This window comes from Rutidosis leptorrhynchoides, chromosome 3, assembly GCF_046630445.1.
Source record: "Rutidosis leptorrhynchoides isolate AG116_Rl617_1_P2 chromosome 3, CSIRO_AGI_Rlap_v1, whole genome shotgun sequence".
Classification (NCBI taxonomy): Eukaryota; Viridiplantae; Streptophyta; class Magnoliopsida; order Asterales; family Asteraceae; genus Rutidosis; species Rutidosis leptorrhynchoides.
The window spans coordinates 659032865-659046445 of NC_092335.1; the positions used below are offsets into that span (position 1 = coordinate 659032865).

The following is a 13581-nucleotide window of genomic DNA, read 5'->3' on the forward strand; positions in this document are numbered from 1 at the left end:
AGCCTTTGTAGCTTTGTTTATTGCTTAATTGTAGATTCATGCATGTTAAAGAGTTTTTTTTTATAAAATCGTAAAAAATTGCAATCATGTTAAAGACCATGTGTAAAAAAGATACTTTAAGATCGTAACTATATACAATTACATATAAGTAATATATGGAAAATCACATTGTGTGGTGTGCATCAAACTGGTTGGACACAATGTCAACGTACAACACATATTTTAGTCATATGCCTTCAAATGTATTTTGAAGCATCCTATTCTACAATATTTGAACATATTTGATGATGTATAGTTGAAAATAATAATATAATATTACCTCTTTATGTATATAAATAAAGTTGTATAAGTTTGAATTATTTTGTTGATCTCTATTAATATACCGATTAGCACAAAAAGATGGAGGTCAAAACTTCCGGAAAAGGGTATCAAAATGGTACGGTATAATTTAACATAATTGTTAGTCAAAATAGTTTAGTATCAAGCTTTCCTCTCCATATAATGGAGAGAAAAGCTTGATACAAGTTTTCAATGTACAATTTTGATGAATATATAAGTTAAAATGTATGATATTTCCTTAAATGTAACACTTTATTCTTGTTTTTTTGACTTTTTACTTGTTCATATAGTAATAAACTAGCTTAAGGTCCGCGAATTTGCGGACACTTTTGTATGGGTGTTATCGAAAGTGTGATTTCAAGTAAAGTAGCTTTATATATAATCTTTTTGTTTGATTACGAAGCAAAACAAAATAAAATGTAATGCTTTTAATATCGTTTACTTTATCTACAAATGATCATTTAAGTTTGTAGTACAATTAGATATTGGTTAATAGTTATATTTGTCAATAAATTTAAGTTTTTACACGTTGATAACTATCACAAGGACGATTAGCTATTTTGAAAACAATTCACAAGAAATTTAAGTTTTTACACGTTGATAACCATCACGAGGACGATTAGCTATTTTGAAAACAATTCACATGAATTTATATAAAATACAATATCATAATGACTACTTGTATTTGTTCGTTTTACTTTATCTACAAATGATCATTTGTTGATTTTAGTGATACATCATTTCATATTTCATATATATTGTTTTTTTTTTTTTTTCTTTCTGAAAAGTATTACGGGATCACCCAGAAGGACTTAACCATCCATGCGTTCATCTCCCACAATTGCATAACTCGCCCGCAACTGCTGTTCGGGAGGAAATCCGGCCCAATACGAGGGCATGGACGGTAAAACCCTCTCTCCCCCACCGCCCCTGCAACGCGATGTGAGAAAGGCACTCTTGGGTGGGATTCAAGGGTAAAGGAGCTAGGGTTGATCAGTATTTGAAAAATGGTTTTCGGATCGAGTAAAACCGAGATCGTATTTGAATTCAATTTTCGATTCGGTTTTGAAAATTCTTGATTTGGTTAAAACCGAAAACAGAATTCAAAAATTTTAACTTATATATTTTGTATATTTATTTTTTAATGTCGTTATATTTTGGGATTCAATCATCTAAATAGATTCTCGATTAGTGACCTACATTATATTTATGTTACTCATATTATCGTGTTTATCTTTTTAATAATGGAAGCAGTAAACGTCACAATTAAGTTGTAGATATTAATAAATCATTGAATTCTTGATTATTTAATAGTATGTCATTGTTTTAGGTTGTAAATAACTAAGACATCCGTAATGCCACAATTAAACTACCATGATTTTGAATTTTTTTCATGATTTTCTGGTTTTAACCGAAACCGAACCGAGTTCGAATTCGGTTTTCGGTTTCGGTTCGGTTTTTATTTTGAATTCGGTTTTAAGTTCGGTTTTGCACAAAAAAAAAATTTAAAAATGAAAACACCGAACAAACCGATAATCGAACCGATGAACATCCCTAAAAGAGGCAACCTTGTGTGCAATGTTGCACCCCACGAGAGTCGACTTCTGTCCTCTCGCTAAGAGAGGCACTCCCATCAATAGGTACTCCCAAGGCGTCGACCGGACGCCCTAGCATAGCCTTTCCTGCAGGGATATCGCAGATCAGACCAGTACCACATGAGCTACAACAGAAGTTCATATTTCATATATATTGTATTTGGTATTCAGAAAACTAATAACCTCATGAAGACGATTTAATCAACCTGTCGATAACTATTTATGTTAGGTTGTTGATATTTCCGCAAAACTAAATTGATAAATCCACTAAATTCATACATTCAAAGCATGTAAAGAACTAACAACCATTTCACTGCAACTGTATTATTAAGTGCAGTGCCAATTTAATATTCACGAAATGAGTTACTCATTAAATACATGTAAGCATGTAAAGAAATAACAACCATTTCACTACAACTGTATTATAGTTAAGTGCCAATATAATATTCACGAAAATGAGTTACTCATATTAAATACATGTAAGTTGAATTTAAAAGGGTATGTCATAAACTACTTTTCATTATAAACAAAATACACTTGTGACTAAGAAAATTACAAACTCTGTACTAAATACTAATCTTGATTCACCAGAACACAATTTCAAAACCCAATTAACACCCAACTAATAATAATAATTAGGTACTGCGGTACGCGCATTGCGGAGGTTTGCGGCTTTGCGTTATCTGTTGTTATTGTTGGTTATGTCAATGCATGATGGTAAAAGCTACGTTATTATGTAGCTAGCACCAGTCACATAGTTTGCTATTACAAATTTACATTTTATCACGGTAGTTACAAAAGTGTGCCGTTATGGTAGGTACATGGGTTTTAGAGCACATAGTAGTTACAAAGGTGTGCGATATCTACTTACCAAAAGAAGTTTCTGACATTGCTGCTACTGCTGCTATATGTAAGTGAGACTTTGTAGTTAATCTTTTTGTCCAGTTCCCACAGCTTACTCCATTATTCTAATCTTTTAACGTGTTGATGAATTGTACAGAGAACATAAGTTCTTTGCTATTTATGAGTATACTTTGGATCTCCTGCAACGTAACAACACGTAATCTATCTGCCTGCAGCAAACATAACCAATATCATTATAACATGTTTAAATTTTTAAGTATGATTGGATTGAAACATTCTAAGGAAAGCAAATGGTTCATGGCCTTGAAATGTTTCAATACAAAGCCTGATAAAGATTGAATATTTGGAACATTCAAATATTAAATGCAATTATTCATAAAAAATGAGATTGATGTATTACCAAGCATAGTTTTCAAAATAAGCAGACTAACCAACCAAATAGAGTATCATATACACCTTCATTTTCAAAGGATCTTACATAAAATTCGTTGGTTCACCTGCTTATCTTTTGTGTCTTTGTGAACCCGCTTGACAGAAAAACCAAAGTATAGTAACACACAACATATTACTTGAAAAACTATAGTTTAAATGGTTGGTTGTCCCTTTATGATCAAATCATTAAAAAAAGAATTCATGAATAAAGATCCTACCTTGACGTTTGTTTATGCGTAGTTGTAGATGCGTTCTTTGCCCAATTTGAAGGTGGTCAGCAAATGATGATTGGTGTCGCTATCATCTATATAGTCAATGACCTCAGACCATACCGTTCTACTTCAGTTATTTATAACCTGCATAATTAGAAATCCAATAACAGATAGTTTCACGAGTTCCTAGTGGTTGAGAGCTAAGTCATGTTCCAAACATAAATGATTTACTCCGTAATATTTAATCCAAATGAGCTTAGTAATCATTTATTTTGCTATTGCATACGAAATACGTCAGCAACCTTAGTGTACCAAATCTTTTTAAATGGGTCAAAACGGTGACATATGTTTCTAAAGTGCCTGTTGAAAATTTTGACATTATTTAACTGCTAAAAAATTAAATTTCTCACTATAAACCTAACCTGTTTTGACCCATAGCTCAACATCAACAGAGATAACTCCAAACATGATTTAAGAGATATGTTCTAATAACGTATTTTGCTATTGCATACGGAAATACGTCAGCAACCTTAGTGTACCAGATCTTTTAAAGTGGGTCAAAATGGTGACATATGTTTCCAAAGCGCCTTTTAAATGCATTTGTGACATTATTCAACTACTTAAAATTAAAATTTCTCTAAATAAAGCTAACCTATTTTGATCCATACCAAAAATCTTCACAGTATACAGATAACGGGATCAAACGTTTGGTTGATCAAATGGGTCATTTTGATTGCCCAAACTGCATGTTGAACTCAGTAGACCTCCTAAATCATGTTTTGAAAAAGTAACAGATTAACTTTAACTCAACATATGATGCAATATTTTGCTAAAATTCAAACTCATCACAACATATAAAGCACATTATTTTACATTCATTAGTGAGGATAACAGATAAACTCAACACATAGATAAGATTATTTCACATTCAATATATAGAGCTTTTTTTAGTTATTGATTCGACCGTAAGCTAATGATCTGTTAAATAACATATGAAATATAAAATTGATTACCTGATTTCATGACATTAGGGTTCGTTTATATCGCATAATCTTCAACGATCGCCTGATTTCATTTGGCTCTTCTAACTCGAGGTGCATGTTAAGTTCTATTTCTTTGAACTGATTACACCGTTCATTCAACATTCACATCTTCTATTATAGTTTTAAGCTATCAATGTATCTTAATTTCTTTTTACTGTATAAGTTAACTTTTAAATTTAGGTTGTATAAAAATAATTATATATAGCAGAACCAAGTTGTTATAAACCTATCACCTTGATCCCATTAAGAATTTAACTAAAAGTTAAAAATTTTAACAAAAAATCATACATACCATTCAGTATCTTTGGCATACATATTTAATAGTTTGAACACATCTTGAATTAGCTGCAAAAACAACAAACAAAAACATCATACGGAGTATTAGATAGCTGAAGTCTTATAGTAATATATCAAAAGTTTACTTCAAAAAGGATAAAGTATGATATATATATATATATATATATATATATATATATATATATATATATATATATATATATAAATTCACTCAACTCGCTTGTGAGTTGTCAACTTTATGATTAGAACTCATTCTTGAAGACAAAAGTAGTACCAAAAACCAGGTTTTTTTGAGATCTTTGATGAACTCTCACCATATATATGCAATTAATCCACAAAGGAGAAACAAAAGCAACCCAACCTAGTAATGTTAGCAACATCTGTAATTTGCATTCGCTAAGATTTTAAGAATCAGACTAAAATCCAAGCTTAAAATGTATGTAAATTTACCACCTACCCCAAGCTTAAAAACACACATTCAAGTGTAAAATTAGGGCGTGGACAGATCCAGTTGGGTTAATTCCTCCACTCTTCATCCATTTTCATTTTCCGTAATTATTTTATCTCTTTATATGTTCAATGAGACAGTGCCTATAGCTATACTTATATACAGAAAGATGATGATTATGATTACAAATTAATAATAGAATTCTCATAATACTTGCTGCAATTTATAATTTTAGCTTCTAACCATATTCCAGCAGCCTCAGCCATTAATTGTCAGTTGCTTCCATATTCTTCTTTGAATATTTATTGGAATCTTTATCAAAAAAATCAAATAAAAACAGCTTAAGTGATAAATACATTCAGTACATGTACGAATTCTAGTTGAATATATCATGAAACCTATACATACAAACCATCATATTCTGTAAAAATATTATTTTTGGTGGTAAAAGAGAATGATCACATTTTTAAATAAGTTGTGTTCATTTTGGCCTCAATAAAAGCAACAATGAACTAATTTTACATAATGACATATAAAGTCGGGTTTGATGCTCTACATACAGATAACCACAACCACATGACATAATCAATTCACGCTTAGCATTTAATCAAACACCTTATATGCATAATCATAAACCAATTAATTGTAGCAATATCAATAACGATTTGATGCATGATTAGCAATAGACTCAATAAAATTATCCTGAAACGTGATCATAAGCACATACTATACTATTATTTTAACATATCGGATGTTCATGGTACTAAAACCCTAATAAAATTACAGATTAAGCAAAACCCTAAGTGAAACTTACAAATTACGAAGTGATATTTCGATCCAATTGAAGGCCGCCTGTAATGGTGTTTCTTCTTGAATCGATCTCCGTTCCCAATTGATTGGACTTAAACGAAAAGCACATGATCTGCGATCTTTCTTGTTTAACACTTTGAAGAGAGAAACAATTGAGAAAAATGAAGTTGCGGTTCTTAATTTGTTGAACGATCTGATCTTTGATGTGGAATTGATATTGGATATTGATGGTCGTTGTGTGTGGAATTGAGAGGATTTAGGGTTTTTTTTTTGTAGCTTTATCGTTCCGGTCGATTGATTTTTTTTTTTTTTTTATTCAATCCAGAAAGAAATTAAGGGGCTAAGATCAAAATTCAAAATGGTTAATTAAATGAATAACTAAGATTAGTTTAGGTTCTTTAAAATATCTATTTTTACTTTTGTTATTATATATAGTATAGATATAGATATAGATATAGATATAGATATAGATATAGATAGAAGTATAGATAGATAGATATAGATATAGATAGATAGAATAGAATAGAAGTATAGATATAGATATAGATCTTTTAAAAATTACATAATATTATATATTATATTATTTTTAAAATAAAATTTCTTTTTACTTTCTACATTAAAATAACATAAATTTATTTTGGCAACGAGAGTATTAACCGGGAGCAACAATACCTTTTACGCACTTATAAATATAAAAATTAATTTAATTAAATGTAGTTAAACAAAAAAAACTAGTTTTTTGGCCCGCGCTTTCGCTGCGGGTTGGTTTCGAGGAAAAAAAAAGTACTGTAGCTACAGTAGCGAGTATTCGGGTCGGGTTAGTGGAGCGGGTCAAGAGATCCGGATGGTATTGGTTAGTGGTTTAGGGAATCATGTTTTGAAAAAAAAAAATACTATTCACGGATGGTGTCAACCAATCATAGGTTGACACCATTTAACACAATTTATATATATATATATATATATATATATAAATTATTATTTTTTTAGAAAAGATTAATGGTATAGTAAATGCATTTGATAAATGTTAATATACTTAGTTATTGTGTTGATATTTTTATTGTAAGTTCAAGCACTAATATTTTTTACAACAAGATCACGTGTTTAGTAGCATACTCTCGACTTAATTTTCATCAAAAAAGGAATTTTTTTTTTTTAACTAGTAATAATTTTTGACATGTTTACAGAACTAGAAAATTTAAAATGGGTTTTACAAATCTAGTAAAACCGGTGTTTGAAACACCGGGTTGCAACTTTTCACCCCAAACCGGTGTTTCAAACGCCGGTTTGGGTACACTTTTTCCGGGTTGTCCCACGATCAGATGCTTTTATGCCACATGTTTCCACCTGTGTCGTTGGATGTTTGACCAAATGACAAAAAGTACACAAATCGGCGTTTGAAACACCGGTTTGGGGTGAAAAGTTGCAACCCGGTGTTTCAAACACCGGTTTTACTAGATTTGTAAAACTCATTTTAATTTTTCTAGTTCTGTAAATAGTGCTTCAATTATTACTATTTCAAAAAAAAATTCTCAAAGAAGCGTATGTTTTCTCACAATTTTCTTTATTTGAAGTTCAATTTTTTCACGCCGTGTTTTGATGCTTTTTCTAAGCTTTTATTTTCTCACTTTTTTCGTGATTGTCTATATAACTGGTCTTCAGATTTCAATCACCTATCAATCTAGCATCTCCTTCAATTGATTATATCTAAAACTATCATTATGTGAGGTTTTCTTTGGAATAAGATCTACATCGTTAAATTGTAGATTTAATGTAGAATGCGACATTATATGTTCCCCCTAAACTCTTAAATCTTGTAAGTATATTTACTTGTGTCTTCATCTATTATGTTTATGGTTATATTTCCTTTAAATGAATTAGATAGATATGGTTGGTAAGTGGCTCGACATCATATATTCCCTAAATTTAAAATACATCATAAACACTCAATGATTTATTTTAATTGTTGAAACATACTTGATTTTTATTAATAAATTGAGATTTGAGTGTTATATTTTTTTTCAGGAAAGATAATATTATATAAATGGTTTTTTTCTACTAAAAATTTAATTAAATTACATGCAGATTCATAGTATAAGAAAAAGTTTTACTTTATGTGATTATAAGTTTATAAATTTATAAATGATTGTTTGATGAAGGTTCGTAATATTAAAGTAAAATAAAAAAATTTCATACTAAAAATTATATACTCCTATAATTTGATCATATTCGCATTCACGATAAAAATCAACTTTGATTACATTCATACGTTATTTGTCTTTACATGTTAATATAATATATAAAATATATAAATATAAATATAATATACTATAAATTTTGCTAAAAATAGTAACGAGTCAAAATACATTACATCATATTTGTCTGTTTAAAATTTAAAACATACTACTTAATAAATAATAATGCAAATCTATATTGTGTTTAACTTTATTACATACAGTTAATATTATTAGATATTTAGATAGATTTGTTGTCTAGCACAGTAACACTAGCCGACTCGGTTGCTAACTTGCCAAATCTTATGCAGGCTTTTTTCAAAATGAGCCAGCCTCGTAAAAAATTGCCACCTTTGCTACCAACAAAAACAAGAGAAAAGGATAAAGAAACATTTGACTTTTTACGCGATGTCAGAACCATAACAAGACAAACCCCGCTAAATCATGCTAAGCCAAAGCTTGATATTCATCGACCAACTGTCCAAAGCAACCCAACCCAACCAAGTGGCTCATCAAATCAATCAAAGGATCATCGATCCCTGGCCCATATGATCAAGCCATCTAAATCAACGGCTCATACATTGCCATCTCGGACAATGTGTCCACCTCATCTACCTAGAGTCGTAGCATCTCAACCGGCTCAAGGGTCTAATATATCCATGGCTCGAGCTGAGCAATCAAGATACGCTCCTGCAATGCGGGAGCGTACTTATAGCGGACCATCTAAGGCAGATACTCGGCCACCTAGGTCCTTTCCTCCTCTTGAGATGGCTAAAAATGTGCCATCAAAGTCGGCTATACATCCGTCTTTCCTGAAGAACCCAAACATTTTATTGGCGGGGAAACTGGCTCATGAATATCTAAAAGAAGGAACTTTGTTCGGAAAGCCATATGTCTCGACTGAAGCCGATTTTTCACCACCTTCATCATCACCGACTTCGAATGATGTTGGAACAACAAGTGAGGGTGATATTGATAAGGAAAAGTTGAGAGAACTTGAGCAACAATCGGTTAACAAATCAAGGTATGCTACCATTTCGAACAAGCTCATGAGTGGTGCAATGCATATACCAGGGGTTGTTAATCCATCTCAGTTAGCCGATTTCTTGAAGTGCCATCCTGAAGTTTAATGAAATGGTTTAAGGAGTTTGATTTCAAATTTGGGTGTCAGTGTTCATGTGATGGGAAAACTGATGAAAACGTTTTACTTTAGCTAAATTGACGAGTTTAATTCAGTAATAAAGCATTTATTTGACAAATTATATACAGTATTGTGCTACCTTCTATTTATTACTCGTATATTTTTCTTGGAAATTGATAATTCTGCCGTTATTTTTTTCAAATTCATCACATATATCTATTAAGATGTTGTACTGGATGGACATATAAAAAAATGGGTTTATGACTTTCTAAATAAAACCATACCTCCTCCACTAATTTGAAGCTGACACTTGTCACTAAAGGCGTAATCCCAATCATTTTTCAAATGATTACACATATAATAAATAAGGTGATTGAAGAGAGATGAAAGATAAATAAATGAGATATTTTTAGGGTATGTTTGGCCTACAAATTTATGGTAACTTATAGGAGATTAAACTTATTATTTTTATAAGCTCGGGTTAGAAGTTTTGTATGGGTGACAAAAATTCTAGAGCTTATGAAAAAATAAGCTCTAGGAAAAAAAACATAGTTCAAGTAGTTTCTAAAATAAGCTCTCTAACTTATGGAATGAGAAATTACATCGTTACCCATCATATAATTAAATATCTTAAATTTTATTGTCCTTTTTGTCAATTTACAACTATAAGCTTTCAGCTCCAACTAATTAGCCAAACACACAAAGAAAAATAAACTCCAACTTTCAGTTTAAAAAATAACCTCCAGCTCCAGCCATAAATTCCAGCTAGCTTCACCAAACACATCCTTAATTTGAAAAAAAAAACAAATAAAAAAGAAACTATTCCAAAAAAAGGAGATACATGAAGCAGTCCTTGATTGTGGTAGCACGAAAGCTCCTGGTCCGGACAGCTTCAACCTACGTTTCTACAAAAAATATTGGGAGCTCATCAAAGGCGAGCTTATTGAAGCAATTGAATGGTTTTGGCCACATGCTGAATTTTCAAGAGGATGCAACTCATCGTTCGTGACACTTATTCCAAAAAAGCCGATCCTCTAACTCTCGGTGACTATCGACCTATTAGCTTGATTTGTAGTTACTACAAGATCATTGCTAAGTTACTGTCGAATCGTCTACGAGAGGTAATCCCTTCACTTGTGGGCTTTGAGCAAAGTGCTTTTTTGAGAGGTAGATTTATCTTAGATGGAGCTCTTATTGTGAACGAGACTACCGACTTTTTAAAGGCTACCAAGCAAAAGGGTATACTTTTCAAAGTTGACTTCGAAAAGGCGTTTGATTGCTTAAATTGGAACTTCCTCATGGATGTGATGAAATGTATGGGATTCGGTGTTAGATGGAGAAAATGGATCTTTTCATGCCTTAGCTCATCCTTCATTTCGGTTCTTGTGAACGGGTCCCCCACACATGAATTCTCCACTAGTAGATGGGTTAGGCAAGGCGATCCATTGTCCCCTTTCCTTTTTATTCTTGCTGCGGAAGGTTTAAATATCTTAGCAAAAGCAGCCACGGATAAAGGACTTTTCAAAGGGGTGGAGATCGGTAATGATAAAGTCCTAGTCTCGCATCTCTAATATGCGGACGACACCATTTTTATTGGTGAATGGAGTAGGGGCAATGCTTCTAGTCTTCAAAATTTGCTACAATGTTTTGAGTTCGCAACGGGTCTAAAGGTCAATTTTCATAAGAGTTGTTTGTATGGTATTGGGGTGCGTTTTGAAGATGTCAACTTTGTTGCTAACCGCATTGGATGTCAAGTCGGGAAGTTGCCTTTCATGTACCTCGGATTGCCAATAGGTACTAAAATGACGAAGCTCAAGGATTGGAACCCTATTGTTGATAAAATTAAAAGTCGACTTTCGGATTGGAAAATGCGTTCGATGTCTTTTGGAGGACGATTAGTGCTCATCAAATCGGTTCTTAATAGTCTCCCATTGTACTACTTCTCGCTTTTTCGTGCCCCCCTTGTGTGTTGAAATTACTTGAGAGTGTGAGGCGCAAATTTTTTTGGGGCGGGTCGTTTTCGGGGTCAAATATTCATTAGGTTAAATGGGATAACATTATTACATCTTTATGGGAATGGGGGGGTTAAATATTGGTTCGTTAAAAAGTAAAAACTTATCTCTCTTGGAAAAATGGTGGTGGAGGTTTAAAACCGAAACCGATGCTTTTTGGGTCAAAATTGTTCGTAGCATTTATGGTTCGAGTGGAGGCTTGGAGTTAGGGAGTGACAATAGTCATTCCATAGCTCCGGGGCTCTCGGGTTTGTGGCGTAATATTATCAATGCATGTGCTGAGATCGATAGTTTAAATGTTCCCTTCCGGGAATCCCTCATCAAACACATAGGCAACGGGTCTTCCACTTCTTTTTGGGACGATCGGTGGCTTGGCGACTTCAAACTCCGGGACAAATTTCAGAGGCTGTTTAGATTGGATCGAGACAAAGTGGCTACGGTCAGTGATAGGCTTATTATGCAGGATGATGGGTTGTCTACAAATTGGGATTGGTTACGTTCTCGGGTCGAACTAACAGCGAATTAACTGAACTAATGGAACTTCTTGCAGGGTTCAGACTTAAAAACGATGAACCAGACGGGTGGCGTTGGGCTCTTAGCTCTAACAGCATGTTCAATGTAAAAGACCTCACGAAAGCAATTGATGAACATGTGATCTCAGTCAGTGGTATCCCTCAAGAAACGATGCGAAACAACTTCGTGCCAAAGAAAGTCGAAATTTTTGTGTGGCGTGCGTCGAAGAAGCGTCTTCTGGTGAAAATTGAACTCGACAAAAGAGGTATCAATTTGCACTCTGTTAAATGACCTCTTTGTGATGATGATTTAGAGTCGGTAGACCATTCTTTAATTTTTTGCAAACACTCCTTGGAACTATGGAATCGGGTATTTGGTTGGTGGAAATTGGGAAGCTTCTCAAATTATAATGTTGGTGAGTTACTTCGTGGTAATGCTCCGGTCTCAATGTCGGACGTTGGGAAAAAGATTTGGCAAGCGATCGAGTGGATTTGTGCGTATTATATATGGAAAAACCGAAACAACAAAGTATTCCGTGATAAAACTTGGACAACTCCAACTGCGTTGAACGAAATCCAAATAAAATCTTTCGAGTGGATTTCTCAAAGATCGAAAGGAAGGAAATTTGATTGGCTAACGTGGTTGAGCGACCCCAGTGTTTACCTTCATTCCTTGTAATTCGTTTGCTTGTAAATCTTTTTTATAGTTCGGTTTGCATACTCGCGAACCTCTGTTTGGCTGTTTTTTCTGTTTGTAATTCTGGGGGAATGGCCTGCCATCTCCAAACTGTGTAACTCTATTTGTTGAGTAATATTATAGCCTTGCATTTAAAAAAAAAAAAGAAAAAAGAAACTACATTAAAATCATTCAATATTTTTTTTGCTCCACATTTTACTAAGACAAAATTACTTTTGTGCCTGTGTGATTTATTTAATTATCTCTTCAAATCAAACATTGAAAGCAAGTGAGAATGTGTAAAAAAACAAAAACTTATATTTATATTATTATATTATTATATTATCTAATACACAAAAATGGTGAATAATAATTATGGGCATTTTCGTCCTCTCACCTTTTTTTTTAATTCTAATTAAATTTCACTACACCAACAAAGACCCACACACTTCTTTCAAATATTCAAATCGACCCCCCAACCACGTGTGTAAAGTGTCAAATAACCATTTTCATAAAAAATCTTAAATAAACTCCACCCAAATATTCAACGGGTCATATCTTCTCGCTCGCAACGAGTTAAATTTTTCCGATACCATCGTTAAACTCGAAATAATTTTAGAAACACAATGTCACTAACTATACGTAAAACAGACGCTTTTTTTTTTAAAAAAAGCTAAATATTTGGGGTACTTTTCATACACGTTGATTTTGCGTTAAATTTTTAAAAGTCGATAATTACATAGCTAAACGAGGAGATGAACATATATTGTTAATTTAAAATAATATTTAAATCTTTCACGGGTTATACCTTTTAGTTCGACTCGAGTTGCGCTTCAACGACATCATTCTTTAGCCACGAAATAATTTTACAAACTAAATGCAATAAAATACATTGAAAACCGAACCCCCGGCGCGAAGCGAGGGTTCAACAACTAGCTTGTTAGGAATTTATAGACCCAACAACGA

General features: G+C 32.7%; 1 protein-coding gene and 1 long non-coding RNA gene across 11 annotated transcripts; one reads left to right on the forward strand and one right to left on the reverse strand.

Annotated features, from left to right (window-relative positions):
• Window positions 1-2426: 2426 nt before the first annotated feature.
• Window positions 2427-6308, reverse strand: LOC139899231 (uncharacterized). 10 transcript variants are annotated; one of them, XR_011777374.1, is made up of 7 exons: window positions 6045-6308; window positions 5474-5542; window positions 5240-5379; window positions 5097-5143; window positions 4778-4830; window positions 3449-4639; window positions 2427-3007 (listed from the first exon to the last, which is right to left on the reverse strand). It is a non-coding gene; the product is annotated as an uncharacterized lncRNA (long non-coding RNA). The 10 variants fall into 10 exon arrangements; XR_011777373.1 differs by having other exon boundaries at window positions 4999-5143; XR_011777375.1 differs by having other exon boundaries at window positions 3449-4596; window positions 4999-5379.
• Window positions 6309-11961: 5653 nt separating this feature from the next.
• On the forward strand, window positions 11962-12618 carry LOC139902549 (uncharacterized). The gene is made up of 2 exons (XM_071885160.1): window positions 11962-12205; window positions 12254-12618. Exons 1-2 carry the CDS (start codon window positions 11962-11964, stop codon window positions 12616-12618), a joined length of 609 nt encoding a protein of 202 aa, XP_071741261.1.
• The last annotated feature ends 963 nt before the right edge of the window (window positions 12619-13581 follow it).